The sequence below is a fragment of the Tamandua tetradactyla genome, chromosome 2, assembly GCF_023851605.1.
Source record: "Tamandua tetradactyla isolate mTamTet1 chromosome 2, mTamTet1.pri, whole genome shotgun sequence".
NCBI classification, from domain to species: Eukaryota; Metazoa; Chordata; class Mammalia; order Pilosa; family Myrmecophagidae; genus Tamandua; species Tamandua tetradactyla.
The window spans coordinates 61,210,239-61,236,981 of NC_135328.1; the positions used below are offsets into that span (position 1 = coordinate 61,210,239).

General features: G+C 45.8%; 2 protein-coding genes and 1 long non-coding RNA gene across 7 annotated transcripts; 2 read left to right on the top strand and 1 right to left on the bottom strand.

The window, feature by feature from the left end:
- Positions 1–227: 227 nt before the first annotated feature.
- LOC143673403 (uncharacterized) lies at positions 228–26,246 on the bottom strand. Of its 4 annotated transcripts, XR_013170351.1 has the most exons (5): positions 11,558–14,049; positions 10,296–10,374; positions 8,462–8,617; positions 1,571–1,740; positions 228–1,201 (listed from the first exon to the last, which is right to left on the bottom strand). It is a non-coding gene; the product is annotated as an uncharacterized LOC143673403 (long non-coding RNA). The 4 variants fall into 4 exon arrangements; XR_013170352.1 differs by lacking the exons at positions 228–1,201; positions 1,571–1,740; positions 11,558–14,049 and adding exons at positions 7,811–7,923; positions 25,596–26,246; XR_013170349.1 differs by lacking the exons at positions 228–1,201; positions 1,571–1,740 and adding an exon at positions 7,811–7,923.
- On the top strand, positions 8,287–10,101 carry CCL19 (C-C motif chemokine ligand 19). Its single transcript, XM_077147869.1, has 4 exons — positions 8,287–8,547; positions 9,249–9,375; positions 9,606–9,699; positions 9,817–10,101. Exons 1-4 carry the CDS (start codon positions 8,487–8,489, stop codon positions 9,835–9,837), a joined length of 303 nt encoding a protein of 100 aa, XP_077003984.1. The 5' UTR covers positions 8,287–8,486; the 3' UTR covers positions 9,838–10,101.
- LOC143673401 (uncharacterized) lies at positions 25,242–26,733 on the top strand. Of its 2 annotated transcripts, none has more exons than XM_077147871.1 (4): positions 25,242–25,411; positions 26,077–26,144; positions 26,380–26,439; positions 26,574–26,733. In XM_077147871.1, exons 2-4 carry the CDS (start codon positions 26,098–26,100, stop codon positions 26,725–26,727), a joined length of 261 nt encoding a protein of 86 aa, XP_077003986.1. In that variant the 5' UTR covers positions 25,242–25,411; positions 26,077–26,097; the 3' UTR covers positions 26,728–26,733. The 2 variants fall into 2 exon arrangements, with proteins under 2 accessions (XP_077003986.1, XP_077003985.1); XM_077147870.1 differs by having other exon boundaries at positions 25,259–25,411; positions 25,916–26,144.
- Positions 26,734–26,743: the final 10 nt, after the last annotated feature.

Sequence of the window (26,743 nt, forward strand, 5' to 3'; positions counted from 1 at the left end):
TGCAGTCAGTGTTCACCACGTGCCCTTCCAGCTGAGAGAGAAGCCTTGACTGTGTTTGCTGTGTGTCTTCTCACTTGAGAGAGAAACCCTGAGCTTCATTGGCCTTCTTGAACCAAGGTATCTTCCCCTGGATGTCTTTGATTGGACATTTCTATAGACTTGCTTTAATTGGGACATTTTCTCGGCCTTAGAACTGTAAACTAGCAACTTATTAAATTCCCCTTTTTAAAAGCCATTCTGTTTCTGGTATATTGCATTCCGGCAGCTAGCAAACTAGAACAACATCCATCAGGCATCTTCAATTTAAAAAGTCAAAACCAGGCTCCTGATTGTGCCCCCAAACTCACCCCTCTGCAGTCTTCCACATCTTGGTAAATAGTAACTCCATCCACTGCAATGCTCAGGCCAAAAACCTTGCAATGTTCTTAGTTTCCTTCTGTTTTTGTCACCTCAGTGACATGAGAAGCCCAAGATAGTCAGAGGACAGAATCAGTTTCCAGACACTAGAACTGTGCCTGTGTTCCCTAGTGGAAATATTCCTACTTTGGGCACTAAAGTTTCCAAAACCTTTGAGTCTAAGGTTGTGGGGACAGGAAGGAAAATTTTTATGACTAGTTTTTATGAGTAATAGGCAGAGGGGCTCGTCCCACCTCCGTCTTTTAATTCTCAGACCTGAATAGTCTTTCTATGGGGAAATGCCACTGGTTTAAAGAATGCACCACATTCTTTAAGACAGCATATCATTTTGCAGGGTGTTGTCCCCCAGATCATACTGTAACGGAGCCTTGCATAGGACATTCCACTATCTTATACCAGCTTCTTCTGGAGAATAGGACATAAGGTAAGAACACTGAATTCATGGGCATGAGTCCATTGCCACATATTTTGCCATTAGAGTTCCTTGGTTAGAGTTGATGTTGTGTGGTGATTTTTGTTTAAGGCATACTGTAAATCCACCAGTGGAGGTGCTGGCAGAAGTGTTGTAGGCAGGAAAGGCAAATCTATATCAAGAATGAATTTCCATTTCCATGGTAACAACTCTCTCTTTCCATGATGAAAGGAAACAAATGCAGTCAGCCTTAGAACTGTAAACTAGCCTGTTGGCTGGCTGGTCTTCAGGGAGAGTGGTGCTATGTAAAGAGTTCAGCTTTGGCCTTCTCAGTCGGCAGGTTGTGCGCTCAGTGGTGGTAGCCAGAAGAACCTTGGTGAGGGAAAGTTCGTTTATTGAGCCTGTGCATAGCCTGCATCCCTGTGGCCTACTGATCAAGTTTCAGGATTCTGGGGATAAAAGTCAACTGATGGAACGTCTTGTCCGCCTGATATTGAGAATGTCCTTGAGAGGAGATCCCTCTAGTGGACATTTACACAAGACAACAAATTTCATTGCACTCGAGGTAGTCCTCCTGAGAAATCCATCCACTTACCTCTTCCCTCAGGTCTCCTTATCACTAGTCTGCCAATTTTATTTTTTCCAAGTCTCTTCCCAAACCATCAGCCACTGCCCATGAATTATTTAGCCCCAAACCTCAGGCTATTTCCTCCCACACAAAGTGAAAAGCAAATGTACTACCTGGATTCTGTCCATAGAAAGGATTTCCCTTCGCCTCCCCTGGACAGGGCTTAAGCACCTGTCTACTTCTGGCTGGTGTCAGCATTCCTTCGAGGTCCATCGGGAAATCAAGATCATGCATTTTCCTCCCTCTGTTAACTGTAGAGAAATTATCCATTAAGCTAGAAGTGCTGTCAGAGAGAGAAGCAGAAAACAGTACAAGTTAGGAGCCTGAGTCACCTGACCATGCTTTTACTTACACCTTCTGAAACTTCTAAGGCCTAGCCTCATATAAGCAATATCCATTTAATAATGGAATGCTGTTGTACACATCCAACTCTATGATTTGCTATAGATAATACCCTTAGCTCATATTGTCACTGCATGAACTATACTGTGGGTTTTAGGTCAGGGCCCAGGGGCAAATCAGATACTTTTCAAGCGGAAAGTAGTTATCAGCAGAGAACGCTTTACTCTAACTCCCTAAGGATCTGCGCTGTGATTTGCCTATTGGGACTTGCCAGAAATTCCTACAGTAACCCTATTTGCCACAGACCATCTGAAGTTCATTGGAACTATAGGTCATAAAGCCCAGGCAGCAGAGCAGTTTTCCCTGGAGCCTGAACCTGATGCAAATTTCTTTCTTGCTCTGGGCTGTGTTCAAAACTGTTGACTTTATGCAATATCCACTGAGTTTTTTGCAACCGTATACCTAATTGCTGTATATGTTGCCTCCAAAATCATATAAAATCTCCTTCTTTATGGTGAATATGCCAGGTATAGAAGCTTATCTCTCATTATAGAGGGATGAACCCAATATACCCCAGACCACTGGCTTCCTAGGAATTTCACTTATGTGGCAGTATCCTGAATGTTTGTAGGGAATTTATTTCCTACCTTCTGGCATGCATGTGTCTTATAAGACATTTAAAGTGACTGCCCTTTCTTATGCACCAGATCCTGTTAGCATAATGTCATCAGTTTAAAGGATGAGTTTGATGTTCCGTGGGTGGGTGTCAAGATTATCTTATGGGGTGGGCCACAGTGGCTCAGCAGGCAAGAATGCTTGCCTGCCATGCCGGAGGACCCCGGTTCGATTCCCAGTGCCTGTCCATGTTTCAAAAAAAAAAAAAAAGATTATCTTATGACAGAGAGCAGGAAAATTGACAGAGCCCTGAGGTAAGACAGTGAGGGTGACTTGATATCATGCTAGTTGAAAAGGAATTGATTTTTTAAAATTTATTATTTATTAATTTAAAAAATTAAGAACAAACAAAAACATTAACATATCATTCCATTCTACATATATAATCAGTAATTTTCAATATCATCACATAATTGCATATTCATCATTTCTTAGAACATTTGCATCAATTCAGAAGAAGAAATAAAAAGACAACAGAAAAAGAAACAAAACGAAAACAGAAAAAAAAAGATTATACATACCATACCCCTTACCCCTCCCTTTCACTGATCACTAGCATTTCAAACTAAATTTATTTAAACATTTGTTCCCCCTATTATTTATTTTTATTCCATATGTTCTACTCGTCTACTGACAAGGTAGATAAAAGGAGCATCAGACACAAGGTTTTTGCAATCACACAGTCACACAGTCACATTGTGAAAGCTATATCATTATACAATCATCTTCAAGGAACATGGCTACTGGAACACAGCTCTATATTTTCAGGCAGTTCCCTCCAGTCTCTCCACTACATCTTGGATAACAAGGTGATATCTACTTAATGCATAAGAATAACCTCCAGGATAACTTCTCGACTCTGTTTGGAATCTCTCAGCCATTGACACTTTGTCTCATTTCACTCTTCCCCTTTTGGTCAGAAGGTTTTCTCAATCCCTTGATGCTGAGTCTCAGCTCACTCTAGGGTTTTTCTCAATCCCTTGATGCTGAATGTCAGCTCATGAAAAGGAATTGATTTTTATTGTCTTCAATCAGTTGGTATAGAAAATAGAGAATATGGTAGATTATCAGGTGCAATGCAATATACCAAGAGCTGTGTTGATTCCCTGCAAGGCTTTGAAGGCTTTCTAGTCAATGCCACTGCTCTAGGAATGCAGCACCGTTTTCAGTTTACTACTGGGGAGCGGAGCGGAACAGGAGGGCCTTGGTGGGGGAAACACAGTTCACATGTCTTCCACATGGTTCTTCCTACCATAGTTATCCTAACTTCATGGTAAAGGAATCAGTGTGGAGATGCTTCTGGTTACAATATTTATCTATTCCCACTATATATTCTGAAATTAGAGAAATAAACACTGGCAGATCTGCAGACCCCGAGATAGACCTGAGCCAAGATCCATCTATCGATTCCCTAAACCCTCACTCTTACTGTTGACCCGCAGTGGTGTTTGGGGTCCCCAAGATTAATATTAAAACAGAACCAGTACCTAATAATTCACAAAAGGTCTGGGTACTTCCTGTTCCTCACTCATAGTCATCTTGGCAAATGGCCACAGGTCTCTCCAGGGAAGGCTTAGCGCAGTGATCCTCAAATTTTATCGAAATCACCAGGAAGGCTTGTTAAAACGCGGAGTGCTGAGCACCCCCAAAGTTTACTATTCAGTGGGTCTGAGGAGGAGCCCAAGAATTTACATTTTTGACAAACTCCCAGGGGCTGCTGTTGCTGCTATCCCAGGCACTACACTTTGAGAAACACTTCCCACTGACCAGAGGGACGATTTATAGAATACGCTGTGGAAGAAACCCAGGACCTCACCCCCTCCCTAATCAAGGAACTTCAGGTCTGGGGAACTGACTTAAGTCAGATAACTGACTAAAAATATCACAAATGACTTGAATCAAGTTTCTATCCACCCGGATTTGAATTTTTCCACTTCTCTGGGTCAGGTAGGTGTCCATCTATTCATTTTTAGAGATACTGTGATCAGTTAGCTACCAGCACAGATCTGGGCAAGCAAAGAAAGCACTTTCATTACGACATGTCCCTGTAGTTTATATAGTAATCGCATTCATGGTTGGGTGCCATCATCTAGCTTTTGCACCACAAGGATTCCATTGGTCCCCTTGAAATAAAATTGCCCATTTCCAAGAGGACATCTCTCATCCTCATCTCCTGCCTACTAAAAAAGCCACTTCAGTGCTTTTCAATGAAGTTGGTGCTCCCCTCACCAATGCTTTTCTTATTGTCTTGTTGCCTTACCTTTCTGGGCATTTCAGAGGGGTACAGTTAGCAGTTCCACATAATAGGTACATTCTACATTCCCAGCACTCTAACGTTTTCACTACTTCCTGTGCTTTACTACTCAAAATATAGTCCGAGGACTGGCAGAATCAACACTTCTTAGAAGCTTGTTAGAAATGTAACATCTCAGGCTTCACCCCAGACTTATTGAATCAGAACCTGGGATTTAACAAGATCCCAGGAGAATGCTATGCACAATACACTGTTCTACAATATGCCAGTGAGGTTCTTGCCTCTCAATCTCATTGATTACAGGCGACTGTTGAGTCCAGGCTTCCAATAACCAATCCAACAGACTATTAGCACCACTCTGAGGTACTCAAATACACGAATATCCAAACTCTAGATAAGTGCACCCATATAGCTCTTTTTGGTCTTCAGAATGTTCCCTATACAAATTGGCAAGTTTCTGCAACTCCTATGGTGCATATGCCCTTGCTTTTGGAGCATGCCTTGTGCTTTCCTATCTAGGCAATGCTAGGTTCGAACTCTCACTATGGGCCTGGAGACTATGAGGAAGAGCTGGGATGGGTCCTGAGGAGATGATGCATGTCATTCATAGGCAACTTGTCCCAAGAAGCCATTAAAAACATTGAGTTAAAGAAAAAAATCAAGAAAAAAATCAAACAAAACATCAAGTTGTGGGGTGGCAGGGGGTAGGGGGACTAGTGTTCTTCTGCCAGCAAGCAAAGTTCAGAGGGATTTAGGGACCCCAAATTTTCAACCTTGTTCATCTTCCAGTATCCCTGTCTCAAATGTCAAATCCGGCTCCTTCCCCAAAATGCCCTTATTCTAGCATAAGAGATATGGTGAGGTGGTGCATTTACCTGTGCTGCTGAGAGAACTCTGCAATCCATACAACAAGGTCTTAGTCTTGATCTTCAGCCAGATATGCCCCTTGTGGCCCCATAAAATAAAAATTCTTTAAGGCTTCCATAAGAGGTTATCCAATTCTCCATCCATGCCTTGAGTCGGAAGTTCAACATTTTTTAAAATATATTTTTGCTAGCACAATCAGAAACAGACAGCCCACCCAATAATATATGTAATCACCATTTGAAATCACCACTTGTTGTGATAGCAATTAAGGGTCCCAGGCACTTTATTTCTTAATATCTTGCCCTTCACCAGCACTCCATCCTATACCTCAGGTAGTGCTAGTTTGAGCAATTGTGATTCATCTGTGTGCTACCATTTACTAGTGTCCTATTTCCCCACTCAAGAAGATTATCTATGCATTCATCAAATATATGAGCATTTCCATTTTGGGAATGTGTGTCCTGGGATATTTTCTGGTACCATTTACTTTATTAGTCAAGATCCTGGTAGGAAATCAATGGCACACTCAAAAGAAAGTTTAAGCAGAAAAAATTTAATAAAAGGTCTATTTAAGAAGTGAGTTCAAGATTGAGGAACCAACAGGCACCCAGGGCCTGGCCACAGTGGGAAACCATTACCACACTAAGCCTGAAGGGGCCAGAGGAAAGAACAGTGTTTCAGAAGCCTTCATGAGAGAGAGAGAGACGCATGAGAGGAGGCAGCCTGAAAGGATCTATAACTGTAGATCAATAGTTCTCAAACTTTAGTGTGTATCAGAGTCCCCTGGAGCGGCTGGGTGTTAAAACACAGGTTGCTGGACCCCACTCCCAGACTTTCCAATTTAGTAGGTCTGGAGTAGGACCTGAAAATTTGCATTTCTAACAAACTCCCTGGTGATGTTAATACTGCTGAGGACCATTCTTCGATAAATGCCACAGAGAGAAGTATTGACTGTCAGAACTGCGGTGGGGAATTAATACCCAACCTCCTTCACCCACTGATCTGCTGCTGCCTCCCAGAGATTAAATCCAAAGAGAAGCCAGAGAGCAATACAGACTATAGGGGTCAGCCTTCCTGGGAGCCAGAGAAGGATGGAGTATGGATGGGGGTGAGGTAAACAGAAAATAACCAGCACCACCAGGGGCAGAAGGACAGATAAATCACTAGGAAGATAGATGTATAAATTAATGGACAGATATCTGAATGGAAGGCTAGAATAATAATAATGGCTAATAGTTATCAAGTACTTATTTTGTGCCAGCCTGTAAACTCAGGGCTTTATTCAGATTGCCTCATTTAATCCTAAGAAGAAGGTCTATTCTCATTCCCGTTATTATGCAACGAAGCACACTAAGACACAGCGGTTGCATAACTTGCACACGATCACGGAGCTAGTAAGTGGTGAAATCTGAATTCCACCTTAAGTACACTATCAGCAAAGTCTCACTCCTCTAGACTGTGCTATGATTGATGGGCAAGTGGCAGGCAGTGTGGGCTAGCAGTTAAAAGTGTAAGCCCTGGAGCAAAAGATGCCTGAGCAATCATGCTCCAGGGCTTCCTAGCTGTGTGATGTGACCTCATGCTCTGGGTCTCATTCCCCTGGTGTATAAAACAGGGATAATAATGATAATAATAAAACTGCCTCATAGTTTTGTCAAGAAAGTTAAGCAAGAAAATGATGGTAAAGTCATGGATACAGTGCCTAGCAAACAATAAGCAACCAGAAATGTTATTACTATTATGATTAATGGCTGGAGAGAAAGCTAAATGTGAAATTTATGCAGGAAACACCCCCCATTCAAAAGAAGGTTCACAGTCTGGGTGGAAATGGGTGAATGGGTGTCCCACACACTCCGTTTTCTTCTGAGGCCTCCTTTTCTGGTCTTTCTCATTGGGATGGGGAAATACTTGTTTCCTTCTCCCATCCATCAGTTCCTTGAAGTTTGGGGATCTGTCTGGATATGAGCTGGCTAGCCCTCTCCTTAGAAATCCCCTGTTGGTTCCCAGGATTGCGAGAAGAGGGGAGGATGAAGGGGGTTATTCCCGGCCAGGCTCCCTGCAGCCTTTCTCTGTCCCAGGTCTTGCACATGGGAAAATAGTAATCAGGGGAAGGGGCAGAGCTTGCTGAGCCAGGACCTGAATCCCAGCATGGTGGGGGTGCCAGGTTTCCTCCCAAGGAGTCGTCCCTTTCTGCTCTGCTTGTCCCAGTGGTTCCCATCTGGTTCCTAAAGGGTGGATGGGCATGGATTGTGATGGCCTGTGGAGGCTCCCCCAGGCTCTCATGGTTGCTCTGAGGAGATAGAGGCCTCCCTGGGGGTCTTAGAGTTCCTGAGAAGAGAGGTGAGGATGAGGAATAAACCCAGGAAATGAACATTCCCCCCCCCACACACACACACACCCCTGGCCATCAGTCCTGTTGCTGATGATGCAAACGCCACCCAGGAGATGCTAACATAGACCCTGCATCCAGAGCTGACAGTGCACAGGCCCCTTCTCCTGGACAGACTGCACACTGCTTAGGTTCTCAGAGCTGAAGCCAAGAAAAGCAGACGAGGGGGGAAGCTGCTGACGGGGGAAGAGGGAGGGCACTGTCAGATTCTGCCAGAAATAGGGGGACGGAGGGGGGGGGGGTCTACAAAATAGAACATGGAGGGGAGTTTCTGGACAGAGAAAGTGAAAGCTTCTGGGACTATAAATAGGAGCAGTGCAGCCTCACACAGACTTCTACACGCACACTCCCAGCCCTGCTCTGATCCCTCAGAGACTTCTGGGGGCTTCCCATTGCTTCCCTGCACTCACGGCCAAGCCTCAGCCTTGCACAGACTCCCGCACGTGCCCAGAGATTCACTCACCCTCACCCACTCACCGTCCATCTGCCTCGGTCACCTTCCATGGCGTCCCGCGTGGCTCCACTACTGGCCCTCAGCCTGCTGGCTCTCTGGACCTCCTGTGGTAAGCTGAGGAGGGTTAGGGAGGATAGTGGGATGGGGGATGCCAGGTCTAGGTTGTAGACTGCTTGGCACTGCACATGAGGGACATTATGAGTTCAGGTCAATATCTGGGCCCGCATGTTTCAGAGAGCCTGGGGGTTCCCTGTTTCCTGTGTGCGTACCTATGGGATGTGGGTATACCTGGGCCCCTGACTCCCAACGTGTGTGTCTTCTGGGGTATCCTGGGGTCTACAGCTGTCCCTCTTTTGCATGCTTTATTTCCTGCTGCCTCGGTTTCCCAGGCATCTGGGAATATTATACGCTTGCATAAAGTGGGGAGAATGGGAGGCACTGAGGCAGGGCTGATAGCCAAAATATTTCGCAAATCCATAGGGCTCCAAACACCATCCTTCTAGATAGAACAGGGTGTTGGAGACCCCTGGCTCTGACCAACATTAAAAAGTCGAGAGGTCTAGGGAGAGAAGTCAGGGCGATAAGGGCACCAGGAAAGCGCTTGCTAGTTAACAACTTGGGGGGTTTTACCAATCAGCTTAGAAGTATTTCCCTATACTTAGCTACCACTAGGGCCACACTGTGCACCTGCGTATCAGGTCTGGCTTCCGCTCCCCACCCTTCTCCTCCAGACAGATATCCTTAGTCACAATTAGGGCTGCGGCTTCCCCTCCTCAGGGCTGCTATGTCCTGACACTACCTTCCCCACAGCTCTGGGTGGTGCCAATGATGCCGAAGACTGCTGCCTGTCTGTGACCCAGCGCCCCATCCCCGGGAACCTTGTGCGAGCTTTTCGCTACCTCCTCCTTAAGGACGGCTGCAGGGTGCCTGCTGTTGTGTGAGTTGAGGGGTGGGGGTGGGCAGGGAAGAATCTAAGCTCATTTCCCATATCAGCCCCTGGTGATATCCCATCTTCTTATCTCTTTTCTTGCCCAACCCAACCCCTTCAAGGAAGCCCAGAAACAAGTTCTTAGTCATGGTCCCCAGCCTCTGCCACTCACACCAGGGCCTTCTGGAAAACTGGATTCCAGGACTCCTTTCTCTCTGACCTCTAACCTCTGACTCCAGGTTCACCACTCTGAAGGGTTACCAGCTCTGTGCACCCCCAGACCAGCCCTGGGTGGACCGCATCATCCGGAGATTGCAGAAGATCTCTGCCAAGGCAAGCCCTCCCTCCCCGTCCTCCCCAGCCCTGTCTCCTCCCTCCAAGCCCCCCCCCCCCCCCCCCCCCCCCGGCCAAAACCACAGCCCGTGACCTTGTCTCTTCTTCCCCATTCAGAGCAAGAGCCACAGAAGTTAACCCATGTCAGCCCAAGACGGAGCCCTGTGTCTGAGTGGAGGGATATGAATCACCGTGGCCGTGGGGAGCCAAGGACCAAAACAGAATATCAGGCCTCCAGCTTCTCTGCACCAGACCTGACCTAGACGTACCCTAGCTGGGGCAGGGCCTGGAATGTCAATGTGAATGTGAATATGAGTGTGAGCAAGAGGGTGGGCATTGCAGAAGCCCAGCCTCTCCATGTCCAGACTGCAGTACTTCCAATAAAACCCACTGGCACCCACAGATCTGTCTGTCTGCTGTCTGTCCAGGTAGACAGGTATAGGAAAGGGAGGAAACGGAATGGCAGGATCTGTTTTGCACCCTGCAGCCCTAGAAACCTCCTGATACCCCCATGCTCTCAGAATCAGCCCCCACAATCAGGGACACCCCCCCCCACCCTCATGAGTCCTCATACTACAGAGCTGAGCACACTAAACTTGTATTGGTTCCCTGGGGAGCCAGAATCTCTCATGTTCGCCAGACAGGGGTGCAAGCATCCAGAGGTCCCTGGTGTTGCTGAGGAAAAGAGAAGAGTCTGGAATTAGCTCTACTGCAGACAGTGGTGGAAAGTGCCCATCCAACCATGCCATTCCCTCTGTCTGAAACTCTCTTCTCTGTCCTGCCCACTGGCTTCTCATATGGGTCTGAATGCCTCTTCTTTCAGGAAGCCTTCCCTGACCCCAGGCTGAGTTAGGTAGCCTCTCACCCCATCCAGCTCACAGCGCCCTCTCAGAGCATTCATCACACTGAATCTCCTGGTTTGTCAGTCTTCCTAGAGGACAGAGATCATGTCTACTTTGGTTTTTGCTGCCTCCTGGTGCCCACAGCACACTGCCTGGCACATGATAGCCACTGAATAAATATCTGTTTAGTGAATAAATAAATAGCGAGAAAAGTCTTGACAGTCCATACAGAATCATACAGCTGTCCTCTCTCACTCTGTGCAGTAAAGTCTACCTCCATCTGAGCAATCCTGGGGTCACACTCTCAGGGACACTCACAGAAAGGCCTGGATGGAAGAGGTCAGAGAGGGGAAAGGAGCCCACATGGAGGGAGAAGGAGCAGCCAGGGGAGTTGGGGGATTCAGCATGGGTCCAGGGCCCAGAAGCAACAGTGAGACTGGGGAAGTTGCAGAGAAGGAGTCTCATCTCTGGGAGAAGAAAACCCTATGACTCTTGGAGCAGCCCAGAGCTGCTCTTAGAAGTGAGTGCCCTGTGCTAGGGAAGTTGTCTGGGGAAGCTGAATGCCTCCAGACCATGTCCTCTAAGGTCCTATCTAGCTGGGAGAGGCCAGTCTTTGCTATTGGGGTCAAATGGTGGCTAGGGGGCCAGACTGAGCATCCTCACCTCGGAAAAGAGACCACTATTATACCAGATACATCTCAGCCGGCAGCCAAATCAGGTCTGGGAAGACTTAGAAGGGGAGTAGTGATGAGGGAGCTGTGCCAGCCCGTCCTTACTGGGCTAGGAGCATGACAGCCTCTTCCTCCCCTCTGCCCACCCCAAAAAGGTGTTTAAAGTCCCAGGTATCCCGGGTATTCTAGTTTGCAAGCTGCCGGAATGCTATATACCAGTAACAGAACGACTTTTATAAGGGGGAGTCTCTTAAGTTGTGAGTTTACAGTTCTAAGGCTGTGAAAATATCCAAATTAAAGCAAGTCTATAAAAATGTCCAAATTAAGGCACCAACAAGAGGTTACCTTCACTCAAGAAAGTCCAGTGATGTTCAGGGTTTCTCTCTCAACTGGAAAGGCACATGGTGAACATGGTGCTGTCTGCTAGCTTTCTGTCCAGGCCTCTTGTTTCATGAAGCTGTCCTAAGGGCATATTCCTTCTTCATCTCCAAAGTCTCTGGCTGTGTAGATTCTGTGGCTCTATAGCTTTTTCCAATATGTTTTCTTTTAAAGGATTCCAGTAAACTAATCAAGACTCACCAGGGATGGATGGAGTCACATCTCCTCTAATCAAAAGTTAATACCCACAACTAAGTGCGTCTCAACTCTGTAGGATAATCTAATCAAGTTTACAACCTACAGTCCTGAATAGAGATTAAAAGAAAGGCCTGCCTCCACAAGATGGATCAGGAGTAAAACATGGCTTTTCTAGGGCACGTACTCTTTTCAAACTGGCACACCAGGTCTCTGGGAAGTCATAGGGATGAAGATAGTTCTCAAGAACAGCTGCCATGGCTGGGAAGTTTGACTCTGCTGCCTGCAGAAAACTACCCATCCAAGTCCTGAATCCATGCGCCCATCCCGCTGTCTCTGCATCCATCCATCCCTCCACCCATTAGACCTCCATCCATCCATGCATCCATTCCACTGTCTCTGGATCTATTCATCCATCTAACCAGCTAACCATGAAGTTTCAGAACTCCCAGCTGCCTACACGCTTTAGATCTAGTACCCTGCACCTCAGCAGGCAGAAGACAAAAACAGGTATGGGGTGAGGGGTACATTGTCTCAACTCTTTCTCAATTCCTAGTGAAACCAAGAGGAAGTCAGTCTGCCACAGAAACAGACAAGAGTCCTCCCTCTAGAATTCCCAGGGGAAGACACAAAGTAGGGGGAAGGGGATAAGAGTTTGAGTCCCGAGGAACGTGTTCCAGGACAGAGGCCCCTGGACCCCACCTCCCCGAAACTGCCACTGGGAAGTACAAGAACATGCCCTGAGATCAGTGCCCGGGCCTAAGTTCCATAATTGCATCTCTGCATACCTCGCTGTGTGGCTCTGGACAAGTTCCTTCCCCCACTTCCCACCCTAGAGTCTCAGTTTCCCAATCTGTCAGATGGGGGTGGGGACCCTAGATTTTTGAGAGTTTTTCCAAAGATCTGGACACAGTCTCCCCCAAATTAATGCACATTCAGAAACTTCCCCACTTCCCGGGACTCCAGGGGCCACCCTCTGGGAACAAAGTGAAAACCGAGGTTCATAAAGAGGGAAAATAATCAAGGAGCTAGTGAACTGCCTTGTATTGAACAGTCCTTTGCTTCATCCTAGAGGCCTGGGGGGAATGAGAAGTTTGGAGGAAGCCTGAGGGATGTGGACACCAGAGCTCACAGGGAGCAGGTATGCAACCCCTCCCACCTCTTCTCCAGCCAGTACCTTCCCTCCTGGCTTTCTCCCTTCCTCTTTTCCCCACTGCTCCTCCCATTCTTGTGCCATACCAATCCCTCCTGGGTACCAGTTGTTAACTTTTTCTTTCTCTTCACCAGGCATATAAGGGATTAGCCCAGCAATCAGAGACTTGTCTGGTCCTTCTTAAACATTCTCAGGGCTGTGATTCCTTCTAATCAACATCTCCTTCCTGTTTCACTATGATTCACTGACAAGTGTTGCATCTCTTTCTGCTGGGTTCTGTCAGCCTGGGAACCTTTCTGCCTATCTCCTACAAAGATGAAGCTGTCATCTCTCTGAGGGGCAGCATGGACTCCTGGCTTCCCGGCCAGGATGCGGAGTCCTTGCTGCTCACCTCTGGGTAAACAGCCTCCCCTCTAGGTACAGGTTTGAGGCCTGCAGCTGAGTTGTACCCCCCACCCTGAAGGCCTAGGGTCCCACAACTGCCAATAACCCCCTAAAGGCACCTGGCATCCTTGCTAAGGGAAAGCTCACTCTTTTTTTTTTCCATCTATGTGATAGACCAAAGGTACCCTGTCCTAACTGTCTATTAAAAGAGCTGCCAGGGCAATGTGGGACAGAAGTCCTAGAATGAACTGAGACTCAGCATCAAGGGATTGAGAAAAACCCTAGAATGAGCTGAGACTCAGCATCAAGGGATTGAGAAAAACCCTAGAATGAGCTGAGACTCAGCATCAAGGGATTGGGAAAAACCCTAGAATGAGCTGAGACTCAGCATCAAGGGATTGAGAAAACCTTCTTGATCAAAAGGGCGAAGAGTGAAATGAGACAAAGTGTCAATGGCTGAGAGACTCCAAACAGAGTTGAGAGGTTATCCTGGAAGTTATTCTTACGCATTAAGTAGATATCACCTTGTTAGTCGAGATGTAATGGAGAAGTTGGAGGGAACTGCCTGAAAACATAGAGCTGTGTTCCAGTAGCCATGTTTCTTGAAGATGACTATATAATGATATAGCTTTCATAGTGTTACTGTGTGATTGTGAAAACCTTGTGTCTGATGCTCCTTTTATCTACCTTGTCAACAGAAGAGTAGAACATATGGAATAAAAATAAATAATAGGGGGAACAAATGTTAAAATAAATTTAGTTTGAAATGCTAGTGGTAAATGAAAGCGAGGGGTAAGGGGTATGGTATGTATAAATTTTTTTTCTGTTTTTGTTTTTTTTATTTCTTTTTCTGAATAGATGCAAATGTTCCAAGAAATGATCATGATGATGAATATGCAACTATGTGATGATATTGTGAATTACTGATTATATATGTAGAACGGAATGATCAAAATAGTAGTGTTTGTGTTTGTTTGGTATTTTTTTGGTATTTAAAAAAATTTTTTTTTAAATGTTGAATATAAAATTCTAAAAAAAAAAAAAAAAGAACTGCCAAGGGAAGGTATTGGGCCTCATCCATCTCCATTGCCAGAATTGCTATGCACAGAGCCTGGCACAGAACAAGCCCTGATGCACTTTTGATGAAAACTAGAACTCAACTTGGCCCCTTCCCATTATATCCCACCTCACCCCCTCACCCCCTTGCATCATGCCTGTATCTCATCCAGTTCTCAAGACATTTGGAGTTGTCTGGAATCACTTGTCCTTTTGTGTGGGTAAGAATGTTCGGTCAGAGCCAGCCCCATACGGTTTTGATCATGTTTTGACCATCTCGCATTTCACTTCTTGGTAAGCCCCCATTCCCAGAAAAGTCTCAAGAGATCTGTTGATGGTGTAAGAGAAGGAGGAATGGAGGGACAAGGCTGGGATTCTGGAGGGTAAGAGGTAGTGGCAGAGCTCAGGGTCCTACGGGAGGGGCTTCTTGGCTGGATGGGACCAGGCCCCCAAGCCCACCTGGCCTGAACCTCTGAAGGACAGAGCATTTGGGAACCTGGGCAGGATCAGCCTCTTGAAGGACCTGCTTCTGAAGGGTATGAGGGTGGAGCAAGCCAGTAGATGGGGGTGTCAGACCTCTGGGTCCTGCTTCTGTTTCTAGGGCTTTCAGGTCTTCCCCATAGCTTCTGTGAGGAACAGAAGATATGAAAAGACTATCAGGTCTGGGCTGCCCCATGCCACCCTGGGCTCTAGCCTGGGTCTAGAGCCCCCCCTCCCCCGGCCTCAGCCCAGCAAGGAGGGAAAGATTTACCCCAGTGGCATCAACGCTGTCATACTGGTACCCCCTAGGACTCTGGATCTCAGATTCACAGATCTGAGACCATCACCATCAAAACACCAATTCTTTGAAAATCCCATACTTGTCAGACCTTCATTTCAAGGACCCCCTCCCCAAAAGGAAACCACCCCATCCTATAAGGGATCCAACACTGTAAAGCCTTCTGTCAATTCAGGAACGTCCATTCCTGCCAGGACATCCTATACCTATTGCATAACCCCCTGCTGACAGAACCCCCATTAATGTCAAGATCCCCTCATTACTATCAGAATTCCAGTCCTCTCAGGAAATCCTTATCACTATCAGGAATGACCAAGGAAGTCAGGCAGGATAGCAGCATTGCACAAGACACTATTCTCAGGAGAGTCTATGTAAATGGCATCTCCAGGCATGGGCATGCCATCCTTGAGTGTCAAAGTATCCATTACTGTAGGGCCTCCTATAGCTCAAGACTGCTCTCACCTAGGGTCCCAGGCCAGGCAAGACTCTTCATGTCTAAAGTGATGCCCCATCACTGTCTGGAACCCAGTATATTTATACTTGCCTGTTCCCGGTGCTGGTGATATGACAGTGAACAAGAGAGATACTTCTTAGCTTCACAGAGCTGAAAATCTAATGAGGGTTACAGAATACTCCACCCCACCCCCCACCCCCCAAAAAAGAGCAAATAGACAAATGTATTAGTCGGAATTCTTACTTGCAAGCCTCTGAAACTGACTGGCTAATTTAAACAGAAAAAAAGAATGTATGGAAAAGACACTGGGGAAGTTCAGAAAATGTCAAGAATCGGGGAGTCTTGGCAGGCAGAGCCACTCTCAAAGCATGGAGTAGAGCTATGACAGTCAAACAGCCCTCCTGGACAGCATAGTGACACCACCAGAAGGGGATACAAAATGCTAGCGCCACCCTCAAGTCTAGACAACTGGGGACCTTACATTACATTCCATGTTTTAGAGGACTCTACTCTGGCCCTCCCCCATCATCTCTCTGGAAACAAGGCAAAAAGAGTTTACAGCACCAAGGAGTAATGCACACCCAGAGTTCATATTTCTCCCTGTAGACCACATTTCAGGAATTGGGAACCAGAGAATTCCCTGCCCAAAGTGGACCCCAAACAGCTTCCAGAATCCACACAGCCTCCTCCCTAGATCTGTCCTTCCTAGGATGGACTGCGTGCACACTGCTAGGTCCAGAGGGCAGCTCGAAAGTAAGTATTTGCAGGGAGTGTGGAAGGAGCGTCTATGTATAGGACTAGAGTCTTACACCAGGGACATGAGGCCCCTCCTGGTACAGGATGGAGCTGAGGATAGGATGACAAAGGGGAGGGAAGAGAAAGGGGACAAATTAGGGAATGGAGTTTGGCTCTCCCACAGCCCCTCATTCCAGTCTGGAACTCCAAAGACTCCAAGGATTCTAAATTTGAATCTGGTCTTCAAGTTGTTTTGTGAGTACATTTTTCAAGGTAGGAATGTAGACATTTTTTTAATTTTTTAATTTTATTTTTTTAAATACCAAAAAACACCTAACAAACGCAAACATTCCTGTTTTGATCATTCCGTTCTACATATATAATCAGTAATTCACAATTTCAACAAATAGTTGCATATTCATCATCATGATCATTTCTTGGAATGATCATGATTTTTTTCAAAAAAAATATTTGCATCTATTCAGAAAAAGAAATAAAATGAAAACAGAAAAGAAATTTATACATACCATACCCTTTACCCCTCCCTTTCATTGATCACTAGCATTTCAATCTACTAAATTTATTTTAACATTTGTTCCCCTATTATTTATTTTCATTCCATATGTTCTACTCGCCTATTGACAAGGTAGATAAAAGGAGCATCAGACACAAGGTTTTCACAATCACACAGTCACATTGTGAAAGCTGTGTCATACAATCACCTTCAAGAAACATGTCTACTGGAACACAGCTCTACATTTTCAGGCAGTTCCCTCCAGTCTCTCCACTACATCTTGACTAACAAGGTGATATCTACTTAATGCTTAAGAATAACCTCCAGGATAACCTCTCAACTCTGTTTGGAGACATATTTTTATTTGCAAATTTACTTTAATTTATAACTTTTAAATAATTTAGACATACAATATATAGTCCTTCATTTCTACTGCTGCCCCAAGCCCCATAGATGTTAGATGGTGAGCCTACCAGATGCCAACTATGGAATCACAGCCACAGCTACACCTGAAAATGGACAACATTCTGCCACCACTCCTACCACCACCAAACACATTATCTACTAACCCTGTTCCTTTTCATCACTAGTAGCTTCTAATTCACAGTCTTTAGAAGGTGCTTCTGATTAGTTATACCTAGGTCATGTGCCCAAGTCCTAGCTGCGAAGGGAACTGGAAAAATTACTATGTGACATTTGAGAATTCTATAATGAAAGGCAAGTTATACCAGTGACCAAGTCTTAAGATAATAGGAAATTCCTTAATCACAAATGGGCGCTAAGGTTCTGACATTGAAAAAATGATAAATATCTCTGAAGTCTGCCCTATGGTATCCTAACATCAAAATACATCCTTCTCCCCAAATCCTAGACTTCTTAAAAAAAACAAAACTATCACTTAACATAATATCACTTTTGCATATAAAACCAAAAATATTCATCCCTCCCCAAAGGAAAATGATTCAGAGCCTTAGCAATTACCGTATCCAATTCTAAATTCAAGGTCTTGGGGTGACGTTCATTCCTCCTTATCTTCTTGTCATCTAATTTATTCTGCAGTATACGGCAACTACACCAACATACACCTGCTTTGGTCAGGAGAGGCTAAGTTATGCTGCAATAGCAAACAACATCCAAATTTGAGGGCTTAATGCAACAAAAGTCTATTCCTTATCATATCAAGTCTGCTGTGCATCCCAGAGAGTCTCCAGTGCATCTGTGTTCCATGTGTTCTAAGCCACAAAATTCCAGGCTTCTTTGATGTTTTGGCATACTCCTTCATCTCAATGTGTGCATCCATGATCATTTTAGCCAGGGAAAAGAGCAAGGGGAATCGCATACTCCTTTAAGAATACACCAGTTCTTCTTCTTTATTCTTTTTTTTTTTTTTTTTTTAGTGTGCAGGATGTTTTGTTTTTTTTTTTTAGCTTTTTTATTGTATTATATAACGTGTATACAAAGCAAAGAAATAAAAAAAGCAATAGTTTTCAAAGCACTTCAACAAGTAGTTACAGGACAGATCCCAGAGTTTGTCATGGGCTACCATACCATCATCTCATTTTTTCCTTCTAACTACTCCAGAACATTGGAGGCTAGAAGGAATAAATATTTTTTATCATCACAATTGATTTTTCTTTTTTGTGAAAAATAACATAATTGCAAAAAAGCAATAAATTTCAGGGTAACAATAAATTGTAGACCAGATTTCAGAGTTTGGTGTGGGTTACAATTACATAATTTTAGGTTTTTACTTCTAGCTGCTCTAAGATACTGGAGACTAAAAGAAATATCAATATAATGATTCAGCAATCATACATATTTGTTAAACCCTACCTTCTCTGTATAACTCCTCACCTTTGGTCTTTCTATCGCACTCTTTAGGGGTATTTGGCTATGGCTATTCTAACTTTTTCATGTTGGAAGGGGCTGTTGATAATATGGGATGGGGGATGGAACTAGCTGATGTTCTAGAAAGACTGGCCCCTCTAGGTTTCAGGACTTAATTGGTCCAGGGACCCATCTGGAGGTTTTAGGTTTCTGCAAAGTTACCCTAGTGCATGGTATATTTACAGAATCTTATATATTGTCCTAGCTGTTCTTTAGGATTGGCATGAATGGTTTTGGTTAGGGTTGGGTAAGTTATGGTAGGTAGTAATGTCTAACCGAAGCTTGCATAAGAGTGACCTCCAATAGCCTCTCAACTCTATTTGAACTCTCTCAGCCACTGATACCTTATTTGTTACACTTCTTTTACCCGTTTTGGTCAGGATGGCTTTGTTGATCCCACAGTGCCAGGGCCGGATTCATCCCTAGGACTCATCTCCCATGCTGCCAGGGAGACTTTAACCCCTGGATGTCATGTCCCACGTAGAGGGGAGGACCATTATTTCACTTGCACAGTTAGTTAGTTAGAGAGAGGCCACATCTGAGCAACAAAAGATGTCCTCCAGAAGTAAGTCTTAAGCATACCTATAGGTAGGCTAAGCTTCTCTGCAATATACATAAGCTTCATAAATGCAAGCCTCGAGATCAAGAGCTTGGCCTATTGATTTGAATGTCCCTAATGTTTGACACAGTATCAGGGGTTCCCCCAAGAATACATCAGTTCTTAAATGCCACTTATGCACACATTTCATTGACCAAAGTAGGTAACATATGCTTAATTTCAAGGGGGCAGCTGCCAGAAAGGAGAAGAGAATCAGAATCTTGGAAAGTTGCACTAATATCACCACAACAATCTATATTCAAGAATGGAGTCATTGGAATATGTCGCTGTTAACAGAGACCATCAGGAGATAGAAATAGGGTAAGATATTGGGTAATTGGAGTTGAAGGGATACAGACTGTGCAACAGGACTGGATACAAAAACTCAGAAATGGACCTAACTGTAACATAATTATGTTAAAACACTGAATGAAGCTGCATTTGAGAATGATAGAGGGAGGAGGGCTGGGGACATAAATGAAATCAGAAAGAAAGATAGATGTTAAAGATTGAGATGGTATAATCTATGAATTCCTAGAGTGTATAATAATAGTGAAATGTACAATGTACAAATTTTTAAAATGTTTTTGCATGAGGAAGAACAAAGGAATGTCATTACTGCAGGGTGCTGAAAATAGATGGTAATTAATATTTTAAAATGTCACCTTATGTGTGAGACTAAAGCAAAAAATGTTTATTTGTTACAAAATTTATATTTTGACTAGTGCATTTCCTAATATAACTTATGTAGATAGTTTGATTGAGCGCCATAAGTACTTGGAATCTCAGGTAGGCCATGAGATTTTGTTGGTTTGTCCAGAGTGATGCCCCGATGAACCCCAGAGTGATTCGATCAGTGAGTGGAAAAGTATTTGCAAAGCCCCCTTCGGGGAATGGTGAGAAAGGGGGAAAATTCAACTTCCCCAAGTTGAATTCTTGATATTCTCACAAGCAGTGTGGACAACCAAAGCTATAGGATGAGCCCCCAGGCTTGGGGTTTGTTCATATGAAACTTAACCCCACAAATGATAGGTCAAGTCTACTTAAAATTTAGGCCTAAGAGTCACCCCCAAGAGAGCCTCTTTTGTTGCTCAGATGTTGCCTCTCTCTCCAGCCAACACAACAAGCAATCTCACCACCCTCCCCCTCTCTGCATGGGACATGACTCCCAGGGGTGTGGATCTTCCTGGCAACGTGGGACAGAGATCCTGGAATGAGCTGAGACTCAGCATCAAGGGATTGAGAAAAAACCTAGAATGAGCTGAGAATTAACGTCAAGGGATTGAGAGAATCTTCTCGACCAAAGGGGGAAGAGTGAAATGAGACTACGTGTCAATGGCTGAGAGATTCCAAACAGAGTCGAGAGGTTATCCTGGAGGTTATTCTTACGCATTAAGTAGATATCACCTTGTTGTTCAAGATGTAGCGGAGAGGCTGGAGGGAACTGCCTGAAAATGTAGAGCTGTGTTCCAGTAGCCATGTTTCTTGATGACGATTGAACAATGACATAGCTTCCACAATGTGACTGTGTGATTATGAAAACCTTGTGTCTGATGCCCCTTTTATCTAGCATATCAACAGAAGAGTAGAACATATGGAATAAAAATAAATAATAGGGAACAAATGTTAAAATAAATTTAGTTTGAAATGCTAGTGATCAATGAAAGGGAGGGGTAAGGGATATGGTATGTATAGTCTTTTTTTTCTCTGTTATCGTTTTATTTCTTTTTCTGTTGTCTTTTTACTTCTTTTTCTAAATTGATGCAAATGTTCTAAGAAATTATGAATAAGCAACTATGTGATTATATTAAGAATTACTGATTATATATGTAGAATGGAATGATATCTTAATGTTTTATTTGTTGTTAATTTTTTTTAATTAATAAAAAAAGTTTAAAAAAAGGATGGAATAAACATGGATGAAACAAAAGGGGGTCAAAGTATAGAAAAATGGACACATTTCACAACAAAGATGATATGGATGAAAACTACAGTCAGTTCTGAAACTGGTTCTAAGGCATAGCTGGCATTTGTTACTCCTTCCTGTACTGGTATTCTATTGCTATGTAACAAGTCACCACAAACTCAGAGGCTTAAAACTATCCAAATGCATTATCTCACCATTCCCATGGGTCAGGAATCTGGGTGCAGGTTGACTGGGTTCTCTACTCAGGATCTCACCAGGCTGAACTCAAGGTGTAAGCCAGGGCCACACTCTCATCTGAAGCTTAGGATCTTCTTCCAAGCTCACCGTTGGCAATTTTGGTTGTAGGACAGGGGCCCTCAGCATCTAGAGGCCACTTGTCATTCCCTACCACATAGCCCTATCCGTAATTTGGAAATTTGCTTCTTCAATGTCGAGAACATCTGCTGCTGCTCCTTATCACTCTCCTCTGGACATTACTTAAAAGGGCTCACCGGATTAGGTTAAACCCACTCAGGATAGCTGCTCTTTTGACTAACTCAAAGGGATTAGGGATCTTCATTAAATCTGCAAAATCTCTTCATCTTTGTCATATATCCTAACCTAATCATATGGGTGATATTCCATCATATTCATAGGTCCAATGATCAAGAGGATCCCCTAAAATGAGAAGAATATACAGGATGAGCACATCAGGAGCAGGAATCTTAGAATCCTGTACACCACACTCCTTGAATGACTCATTCCAAGGAACCTTTATCTCCAACTGGCACTTCAACTGGTTGACATTCTTTGCCTGCTAAGGGATCCACACCCAAGGGATAGCAGCCCCTGATGGTCCTGTTTGATTAAGAGTACACTTGTCTCCCATTAGGTTTGATCAGTTGACATGCCTCACAGGAGGTACCCCAGGTGCCCCAGGGATTACCTAGATGCCTTTACACACCTCCATGTCCCATTGTATAGGCAGCAGCTTTATTTCCCCCTTGATAAGTAGGATCAACTATCTCTGCCAATGAGATATCTCCATTTGCCCTGGGGTATGAGAAGCCTAAGCCAGATGGCAGTCTCAGCTTCCAATTCAAGGAAACCACTCCCCTTCCTGGAAAAAAACAGACATTCCACTCATTGGGAAAATTTTCTTCTCCATTGTCCTTCAGGATCACCCTGAAAGGAGATTTAATGCAGTAGTGATCCACCATAGCTGATTCAAGCTATATAAATATGGCTCAAAATTTGACTTATGGGTCATTAGGTCATAGGGAACTCTCCATGAGACCATAGGTGTGGCCAGAGGGAAGGCTCTAATCCAGGAGTAGGCATGCCAGGAGTGTGAACAACTTGCTCACGTTCTTGATATAGCATGGCAATGGCCCACAGACACTCCAAACACCATTGAGTCAGCTGAGTCAAAGGACTGACAGGCAAAAGCCATCAGCACCACCAAAATGGATTCTCCATTGTCTCTGCTCTTTGCCTCACAAGCTCTGATTCACAGTCCTGGGAGGGTACATTTGATGGTCTAAACCTAGATCACAGGACACTCTATCTGTGAGGGATACAGAGAAAGTGAGTGTATGGCCTGTTGGGCTTTTATATGGTGATGGACCCTGCCTCCAACCCAAGAGTTATATAGTATGAGATTTCTCAAATATGGACAGGGTGTTCAAATGCTGGCCAGGCAAAAATAATAACAAAGATAACTACAACTCATAAATGAAAGAATTTCAAATTGAGTATGTGCATGAAAGACACAATAAAAAGGGCTAAGAAAGATAAAAATAGAAGAAGGCACTGACATGTTTAAATACAGTGCTCAGGGAAGGCCTCTTGGAGGAGATGATATTTAAGCTAATACCTAAGAGAGAAAAAACCAGCCATTCAAGGAAAAAAGACCAGCGTGGCTGCAGCATGCTGAAAAAGGAAGAGAGGGGAGAAGGTGAGGTAGGACAAGGAGTCACACGATCCAAGGTTTTGCAGGCCACAGGAAGAAGGGTGGATTTTGTTCTAAGTGCTGTGAAAGCACTTAGAATTAACATTTCTGCTGAAATGTTAATGTTCAGCAGAAGAGTAACATGAACATTTTAAGAAGACCTGATAGTCTGGAAAATGGACTATTTGTGCAGAAAGAGTGGGGAGGTCTGAAGGCTGTTGCTGTAGTCCAAGAAAGAGATGCTACTGCTGGCCTAACTCAGGTGGTGGCAGTTGGGATCAAGAAGTGGAGAGAGATTCCAGATTTATTTATGAAGCAGAACAACAGGCTGAGCTGATAGATTATACTTGAGGGACGAGGGAAAGGGTGGAACCAGGGATGATGCCAGGCTTCTGGCCTGAGCAACTAGAGTGATAACACGATTGTCCACTGAGATGAGTGCCTGGGGGACAAGCTGCATGGGGTGTGTTGGGAATCAAGAGTTTATCAAGACATTCATTTTGGAATAAGGTGTCTGGGAGCTGTCCAAGAGGAAATCACAAATAGATAGGGCTCTGTAGCCTGGCATCTAGAAGGGGATCTGGATGTCATCCCTGGCTCTTCCACCTTCTTCTTCCTTTCACTCTGGTTGGCCACCAAGTCAAGGGCTTTCTACCTCTTTAATGAGTCTGGTATCTGCCTCTTCCCCAACCACTACTGCTATAATCCAGCCCTGGCTTCACCCTCTCTCCTCTTTGCAGATGCAGCCCCTGGGCTGGCGATCCCCATAGCTCCATCCTCCACCATTCAGAAAGCTTTCTAAAAGAAGATCTGACCGGAACAACTCCTCCTGCCTCCCATGCACATACCCCCCACACACATAGCTACTCTTCTGTCACCTCAGTTACATTGGGATTAATCATAAAACCTTCTGTCCCTCCTCTGAACCTCTAGGATTGCTGATCCTTCCACCCGGAATGTCCTCCCTCCTGCCCTACCCATCCCCAAGACTCTGGTCAGAGTTCTCTCTTCCATGAGCCTTCTCTGCCTAGTCACTGACTCCTCAGTACTCTCCATCTCCACACAGGTCACCTCTGGCTTTCTTTACAGGTGCCCTTTTTTCCTAAGTTTCCCCCCAAGCAAGCTCAGCCTAGGCCCTGGCACCCTGAGACTCAAAGTGGCCCAAATTGCAGGGAATGAAGGGGAGAGGGCATCCAAGAGACTCAGACAGGGCTTAGCTGGAAATGAGGTCCAGAGAGTGGGGACAGGGGGGTATGCTGTTGCTCAAGACTTCCTCTCATCCCAATGTCCTGCCACCTCTGGAAGTTCTGAGCAATGTTCCACCCACACTCTGGGACTGTAGGTCAAGCTCTGCCTCTCAAGCTGGGCCACAACCCCCTGGATTTGAACCGAGACTTGGAGAAGTAGATGGAGTGAGGCAGATGCGTTCCCAGGATCAGGGACTTTCAGGAACCAGAGCTGAGTCATCTGTTTCCTTGCATATTTCCAGCCCCTTTCTGGAACAAGACAGCCCAAACTGCTCAGGCCAGGAACCCTCTTTCCCTATGCATAAGACTCCCTCTGCAGATTTAACGAAATTGAGAGCCAAAGTCAGGAACCCCACATCCTCTATTCCCTAGGCACTAGATGCCCCCTGCAGGCCATGTGAGGTTGAGCACCACAAAGGGATGGATGGAGTGAACAAGCAGCTAGAGTGCATAGCTACACATACTCACACAAAGACACAAATGCCGACGTCCTCACCCACTTACACATGTCCTACACTGGGACAACTGCCCTTTCTGAACTCTACCGCGGCCAGCTGCTACGTTTAAGTTATTGACCTAATTGTCTCTTTTGACCCTCATCGCCACCCCAGATGATAAGCAACCTGAGGGTGGAGACGATGTCTATCTTCTCTACTCTGTACCTCCACGCCGAGCACAGTGTCCAGCACGTAGCAGACACTCAATAAATATTTAATGACTTCATGACTATGTGGGGGGGGGGGGGGATCATAGGAAGGTAGGTCTCAGCTCATAAAGGAATCACTGTGACCCTTTGGCCATTAAGTGACCTTAGTTAAGAGGAGCAAATGTTTCCATAGCTTGGTCAGCTCTAGGGTGGGCCTTTTCTGACGGCCTATTCCTCCTCAGCACAGGGTCATATAAGGGGTGTGGGGTAGGCAAGAAGGGCAGGCCCAAAAGCCAGGAAGACTGAGAGGAGAGAAGGTATGGGGAGAACAGTACAGTGCTGGACAGAGGCCCAAAGCTCTTTTCTTGCCTCCTGGTGCTGAGCCCTGAGCCCGAGGGTGGAACTCCAAAATCTGACTCCATCCCCATAAGACGGTCCTGTGCCCCGCATCTTAATAAGTCCCCTAGCGACAGGCCCTGGCTCCACCTCCTTGCGAGATACCTTGACGCCACCTCATCTGCGTGAAATGCTCTGACTGCGCCCACTCTGGGGATTGGCTCTGGCTCCACCTCTTCCGGGTGCGCACCGTCGTCCCTGTGACGTAACGGCAACGGCCCGTTTCCGGGGTGGATCCCGGGAGGGCGGGAGCTGAGGCTCGGCTAGCCCCTCAGCCCTCCCTCCAGGTGACCCCAGCCCCCGAAAATCCTCATCCACGGCCCCAGATCTCCCAGCCCTATGACTGCCAAACCCCTCGCGCTGACTCCTTAAATCCCCCAGGCCGCAGAAGTGACCGACATTCCTAACCCCATAACTTCTTCTAGTGGCTCCCAAATCTTCAGTCCCACCCTGTCCTAATGTGGCCGTTGAGGCTTCTCAGGGACACCTGCCTTAGTCTGCCTGAGAGCAAGTCAGAGTCGTCATAAGGATGGCGGAGAAAGGGAACTGGGGTTGGGAAGCTTGATCCAATGATGCCGCTTCCCAGGAGACGTTCGGAGCCCTGGACATGTCCGGAGTGAAGAGATACGAGGTGGCGCTGGAGGCGGAGGAGGAGTGAGTGGAGGCGGGGTTCTGCCGGGGAGAGACCGAGTCGCCACGCCATGGACGGGTTGGGGGTGGTGGGCAGTGGGGGCAGGTGGGCGTGGCCCCTCGTGGGGCGGGGTCTGCGAAGGGAGCCGCCCCTAGGGAGTGGGGCGGAGCTCAACAGAAAAGGGGAGAGGCGCCCAAGGGGCCGAGTCTGTGTAGTCAGCCCCGCCCCGCGCGGCGCCGCTCTGCCTTCCCACTGCAGGATCTACTGGGGCTGCTTCTACTTTTTCCCCTGGCTGCGCACCTGGCGGAAGGAGCGGAGGTGAGGGGCTGCGACACCGTGGACTGGCCTGGGGTGTGGGCGAGGCTCAGTGCCGGTCGAAGGCTGGTGGTGGGGGTGGAGCCCGGACTCGGGAGCCCCGCCCCGCCGCATGCCAGTGTTGGTTCCTTCTACAGCTCGGCGCACGCCGGGGAGCAGAAGCTGGAGCCTCTGCGGGGCCTGATGAGCTGTCTGTCGAGAAGCCTGGGCCCTGCCGCCCAACCCTCGCGCCACCGGCTCCCTCGCCGCGCCGCCGCCGCCGCCGAGACAGCCCGTGCATTAAAAATTTAAACCGAAGCCCACCGTA

Coding starts and splice junctions, on each gene's coding strand:
- CCL19 (XM_077147869.1), top strand. CDS start 8,487: ATGGCGTCCCGCGTGGCTCCACTACTGGCCCTCAGCCTGCTGGCTCTC. Junction 8,548..9,248: donor GGCTCTCTGGACCTCCTGTG/GTAAGCTGAGGA, acceptor CCTTCCCCACAG/CTCTGGGTGGTGCCAATGAT. Junction 9,700..9,816: donor TGCAGAAGATCTCTGCCAAG/GCAAGCCCTCCC, acceptor TTCCCCATTCAG/AGCAAGAGCCACAGAAGTTA.
- LOC143673401 (XM_077147871.1), top strand. CDS start 26,098: ATGTCCGGAGTGAAGAGATACGAGGTGGCGCTGGAGGCGGAGGAGGA. Junction 26,145..26,379: donor GCGCTGGAGGCGGAGGAGGA/GTGAGTGGAGGC, acceptor TTCCCACTGCAG/GATCTACTGGGGCTGCTTCT. Junction 26,440..26,573: donor ACCTGGCGGAAGGAGCGGAG/GTGAGGGGCTGC, acceptor TTCCTTCTACAG/CTCGGCGCACGCCGGGGAGC.